Genomic DNA, 5,841 nt, shown 5'->3' with positions numbered 1-5,841 from the left:
CATTCCGGAGAAAACCGTTATCTCGCTGCTAGTACATTACGAGTCATTCTCAAATTGCAAGGAAGATTAATGCTGAATTTGTTGTACCCGATTTTAAAGTGATTTTTTAATGTTGTGTTAACTATTTATATAGTTTTATCTTAACCCTATGTTATGTGTTTTTGTAAATATTTTTGAAAAGCAATAATACGCCAATACTGTTTGTCATAAACTTTTTTTAACTAGTCATCAACGTACCTGGTCATAGTTAGAATGCCAGAAACTAATTTTGATTTTTTATTTCTGAAAATTATAACAATAATTGAATGTAAAATTTTATTTTAATTGAAAAGTACTATCCGATAATATTATAAAAATTTCCAAAGATTTTTAGTAGAGAATGTCATATTATCTATAAGGAATATTTTCTCTTTTCTTTTCATATTAGGTTTACGTAGTTAACCAGCAATTAAACATATAATATTATTATAAAACTGTTGTTATTTATTACAAAAAATCCAGCAACAATGACCTGTTTATCCGTTGCTCGACAACCGCTTATACAGTGCAGGCTAAAAGTTTAAATTTTCGCATTTTTGTTCGTGTTTAACGACAAAAGGGCTCAAGCTAGAGATCTGAAAAAAATACAGAAAACTAGTTCGTGATAGGTACTACAACTTTCATTATTACGATTTTTCAATCAAATCAACCGTACAGACGCAAAAAAATCAAAACCGTTTTCCCATGTTAATCTCCTATGTCCAGGGTGCTTTTGGACACCTGGTATATCCATTTAAAAAAAAATGGACATTTGCAGTTTTTTTATCTGTCCGACTAAAAGGTTAATATTAACCACACTGTAGGTTTTTTTCATTTTTTGTGTCTGGGCTTTTCAACCATGCAGTATTGTCTAACTGAAGACAAAAGGTCACATCAGCAAAACTGTCAGGACTTGAGAAATTAATTAAAGTTTAGACCACCGTTTTGCTGACAAGTTCACCATTTTTATAAAATATCTAAGGAACGGTGCGATAGGTATAGGGAAGTATTAACAATTAATTACTAGCCTTCTTGCGAGGAATTCAAAAATGAGATTAAAAACAGACTTCCATTTGAAAATCAAAAGTTGGTGTTTATTCTGACTGATCTGGCAACACCGGAAAGTTCAAAATATTTTAAATAGAGAGATTGGACCCAACCTAGGCTACACTCGAAATTTCAACAAAAAATATTGAGTTGTTCTCTAGATACTTCTAATTAACCATCACCGTGAATCACCCTATATAGTATATTATTCCTAGAAAAAATAAGTTTCAAAATTGTTGCTGTTCTGGTGGCTGTAACGAGTTGGCAGTAAATAAAGCAAACATGGTATTTTCAAACAATTTTATTCTTAACAATCTTAACTTAGTATTTTCCTGAGGAGGGCTACAACTAATTGGTCTGCAAAAAGAAGAAAATAGTTATTATTTAAAAAATATATGCTTTATTGCTGAAAACTTACTATTGGTAAGTCGAAGGCCACCTCCACGGCCTCGCCCACCTCCACGGCCTCCTCGCCCACCTCCACGGCCTCCTCGCCCACCTCCACGGCCTCCTCGCCTACCTCCACGGCCTCCTCGCCCACCTCCACGGCCTCCTCGCCCACCTCCACGCCCACGGCTCCGGCCCCAACCTCCCCAGCCTGGATTGCCAGCTGCACCTGCAGGGCCACTAGCACCTGCAAGTGCCCCCCTGCACTTCCAGGTGCAGGGGGGCACGCTGTTCTATTGACCAGGCTCGGGCCGCTGCGGGCGTGGTTGTTCCTCCACTACCTCCACCATCGAATCTGCAAAAAAAAAAAAAAAAAAACAAATTTTTCCGATTTATTTAAGTTTTGGTGGTGCGATAAATTTGTTGTAAATGTTAATTCTACATACCATCGGACAACAAAATGTCCTCATCCTCTTCAAGGATGGATGCCAGACTAAATTCTGGCATCATCCCTTCACCCCCATTCCCAGTATTATTTTCGCTCCTGAAACAATTTGGTAATGTAATTGAAAAGCGGGTAATTTAAACAACCAACAATGTAGTCTAGTCTAGTGATCGACCGATTGAAATTTTGGACCCATACTGTTTTTCCTTCCCAAAATTGGTAGCTTTTAATTATTTATAAAAAAATGTCGGCCCCGCGAGGCAGATATTTTATACATATATCGGCCGCTATATCGGTATCGGTATCGGTCGATCACTACTAGTCTAATTTTACTAAATTAAACGCTGGGCAATTAAAACATATCGCTTAAACTTCAAAATATTTTAACTGAAATTTCTTTGAAAGAAATCTAGCGGTTTCTTTCAATTTGCCAGCAATTTAGTTACTTAACACCATATATCATTGATGCTAGACCAGTATTTAATTACTTACATTTTTCCAGCAACTCTTAACCCACAGCCTCTGGCTGACTCCACCAACCAAATAAAAATGAATGCACTATCCAGCAAAATAACTGACGCCGGACAAAATTGGAATGGCCGAAACTTTAAAATAAACAAAGACAAAAGACAAAAATTATAAGAAAGACGAAGAACGAACATTTTTGACCGTTACACAAAGCGTGCCGACTTTTTTGTCGGCAAATTAATCCGTGCTTTCCGCGAATTTTTTAAATCTGAATATCGTATGCGCTGGCTTGCTAGAGTTGTGAATTCAAAATTGCCGCCCTCTGACGGGGTGTAAGGAGTTCTCACTACCCTCTAAAGATACTTCATTATGAGCCCTATAAATGTACCAAAGGGGGTTGTGATACTATGATTAGTTTTGGATTAATTTGAATCTGAATGTCCTATGCGCTGGCTTGCTAGACTAGTGAATTCAAAATTGCCGCCCTCTGACGGGGTGTAAGGAGTTCTCACTACCCTCTAAAGATACTTCATTATGAGCCCTATAAATGTACCAAAGGGGGTTGTGATACTATGATTAGTTTTGGATTAATTTGAATCTGAATGTCGTATGCGCTGGCTTGCTAGACTAGGAAATTCAAATTTGCCGCCCTCTGACGGGGTGTAGGGAGTTGTCACTACCCTCTAAATCTCCATACAGGGTAGGTAAGAAGCGTAAGAAGCCATACAGGGTAGGTAAGAAGCCTGTTTGTTGGTTTTGTTGTTCATTGTGCAGATGATAGATATATGTGGAATTATAGATATAAAAGGAGAATGCTGGAAATAAAGGTATGCAAATATGTTGTTCTAAAATGTCCTGTGGATAGTGAAAGAACGAAGTAACTGCTCACAATGTTTATTTAACACATTTTAAGTGAAGAAAAAAATAAGTCCGACGCCACTGACCGATCGGACATCTTCGGCTCCGGCTTGCTGGAATCCGGCTTGCTGCCTTCACACCAGTAAATTTCCACTTGTCACTTTGCTTTTGTTTATTTGTTTTAGCATGCGGCTAAAATTAATTATATTTTTATGACAAAATCTAACAATTTAATTGGTGAAGATTATACACTAAAATCAAGTAAATGTATATTTTTCGATTGACATAATGGATGCAACAGCTGCTGGCCCAGGTAAGATTACAATGACAATTTCATACCTAACCTATGTAATAAACCATGGTATTGCTGATGCATCATTACTACACATTTTTATACTAACATTTTTTAAGGGTGGCTCTAGTAACTAATTCGGCTAGTCGTACAGATCTGCAACTGGTATATGCTGCATACATCACTACTTTTCCAAGTGGATGAAAAAGCACAACTTTTATGAAGAAAGTGACTACATTTCCCAGGGACTGCAATCAAGTCAAGTTGAAGAAGAAAAATTGTGTGCAATATATTAAACTATCTACATTAGGTACAACAGTGGATTAAAAAGCAAGTTTTAAGGTGAGTTAACTGTTTTAAAGCTAGATTTGTAGTTCTAATTCCGCAAGAAGTAAGCAGCAAGCCGTAGTATGTCAATTCATAGTTCGACTTTAGTAAGAAGGAAATAAAATAACCCCAAAGTCTTATAAACCATCAAAATTTTATTTATTATCTTATGGGTTGTCATTTTTGGGCAAAAGCAAAAGAAAGTATTTGTCAAATGATATTCCAAAAATCTATGAATGGGGGTAAAGACCAGTAGTCTATGATGGAAGCAGTAAGGAGCAAGGTAAGAAATGAAAATGATTCATTTCTTGCTGCTTACTGCTTTCGGTTAATGTGGCTTGCACTTATTTGTCAAACTATTGGCGAATTCGACTGGGAAGCACTATCCGAGTGCACGGCCTACCCCAGTTCAATTCGCATTTTCTCAGTGCCATGTAAAAGTTGCTCTAACTCGGATTAGGTGCAGTTAGCACGCGACACTAAAAAAGTGCGAGCCACACCAGTGCAGTTATTAAAATGAGGTTGATTGGACTGGTATTGACAATTGACAGAAAACAGAACTATGGCAACCTAGAAATTTACAAACGTAACCTAAAAAGTACTAATACTGCCAATAAATAAATAATAAAAAAAAAACAAAGAAAATTATAAGTGGGTATCATAGAAAAATGGAAGAAATACGGTTCTTAAATATTGTATCAGATCGGGAAAAAGTATTACTTTTGCAACTAGTTATGAAAAGTTCAAAACATTTATTTGTTTTAATGCATTTCCGGAGAAAGGAGCAGTTTATACAAGGTGGTTTGAAAGTGAATATTTGTGTTAAATAACTAGAAAAGATAGTTTTCACCACTATTTGGTCAAAATTAGAAAAAAGTTTGGTATGAAACACGTTTTGAAAAGGTCTTAAGTGGAACTCATTCAAATTTATTTAGTTTAACATTTCAACTATGTTGTTTCTTTTTTCTTCTCCCAAACGACGCAAGCTTAAATTACTTTCCACTTCTTCAGTCACATCATCAGCATTTATTGTAGTATCATCGGAGATGTGCCATTCGTCATTGTCGCTAATACATAAATTGTGTAAAACACAACAGGCAATAATAAAATTGGTCAGCCTATCCACCTCAAAGAAGTCTAAATTGGTTAACTGGCGCCAACGTTGTTTTAGCAATGCAAAAGAATTCTCTATTTTAACCCTAGTAGCACTAAATCGTTTATTGAATTTTATCTGTTGTTCGGTCAAAGTGCCGTAGTCTCTGTAAGGGGTAATCAAATATTGCCTTAAAGGGTAGGCAGAGTCCCCCAAAATATGATACTCATCTCCACATAAACCTGGCAGTTTTTGGGAAATGAATGACATTGAAAATACCCTGGCATCATGGATTTTGCTAGGAGTGCCTGTAAATACATCCAAAAATCTTTTATTGGCATCACATATATCCTGCAGGGTAACAGCTGGCAAATCATGTCGATTCACATAAGTTGATTTAATTTTGCCTGCCGGACAATGAACCGGGATGTAGGTTCCATCTATGCAGCCTAAAACTCCAGGAAAGGCTGCAATCTAAAAAATAACAAAAATAAAAATTTCATTCATTTTGCACCTTAGAACATCATCAGAGTTGATCTTGATCGATTTTGAGAGATTATTAAGAAAACAATTAGACAGATTTTGACCACAAACAAGCCCAAATTCAGTCTCCAATGTAGTCCCAAGTAACATAAATAGCAAATTAGGTAATTAGTTTACCTTAAAAAATTCTTCAGAAATTTTAATTTTTTCTTCTGGTGTTTCAGGAAATTTTATTACATTTGGGGCCAGGTCATAAAGAAACAACTTAATTCGAGTGCATATGGAATGACCGCTAGATGCAGCTATTCCAAAACGGTCAGCTACATTCCTAAGCGCACGCTTGTTCCCAGCAAACCTAAAAATGATCATGTTATTATCACCCTGTCCCCTGTAGAGTAAGCAATGTGAAAACTAACCATAAAA

General features: G+C 36.3%; 1 protein-coding gene across 1 annotated transcript; it reads right to left on the bottom strand.

The window, feature by feature from the left end:
• Positions 1-852: 852 nt before the first annotated feature.
• LOC145738414 (uncharacterized) lies at positions 853-1,922 on the bottom strand. The gene is made up of 3 exons (XM_081993232.1): positions 1,899-1,922; positions 1,484-1,789; positions 853-1,422 (listed from the first exon to the last, which is right to left on the bottom strand). The coding sequence occupies exons 1-3, from the start codon at positions 1,920-1,922 to the stop codon at positions 1,414-1,416; spliced, it is 339 nt and encodes a 112-aa protein (XP_081849358.1). The 3' UTR covers positions 853-1,413.
• Positions 1,923-5,841: the final 3,919 nt, after the last annotated feature.

The sequence above is a fragment of the Ips typographus genome, linkage group LG15 (genome assembly GCF_016097725.1).
Source record: "Ips typographus isolate SLU linkage group LG15, UJ_Ityp_2.0, whole genome shotgun sequence".
In the NCBI taxonomy this organism is placed as follows: Eukaryota; Metazoa; Arthropoda; class Insecta; order Coleoptera; family Curculionidae; genus Ips; species Ips typographus.
Note: the sequence above shows the minus strand (reverse complement) of the source record. Positions and strands in the feature narration are given on the sequence as shown.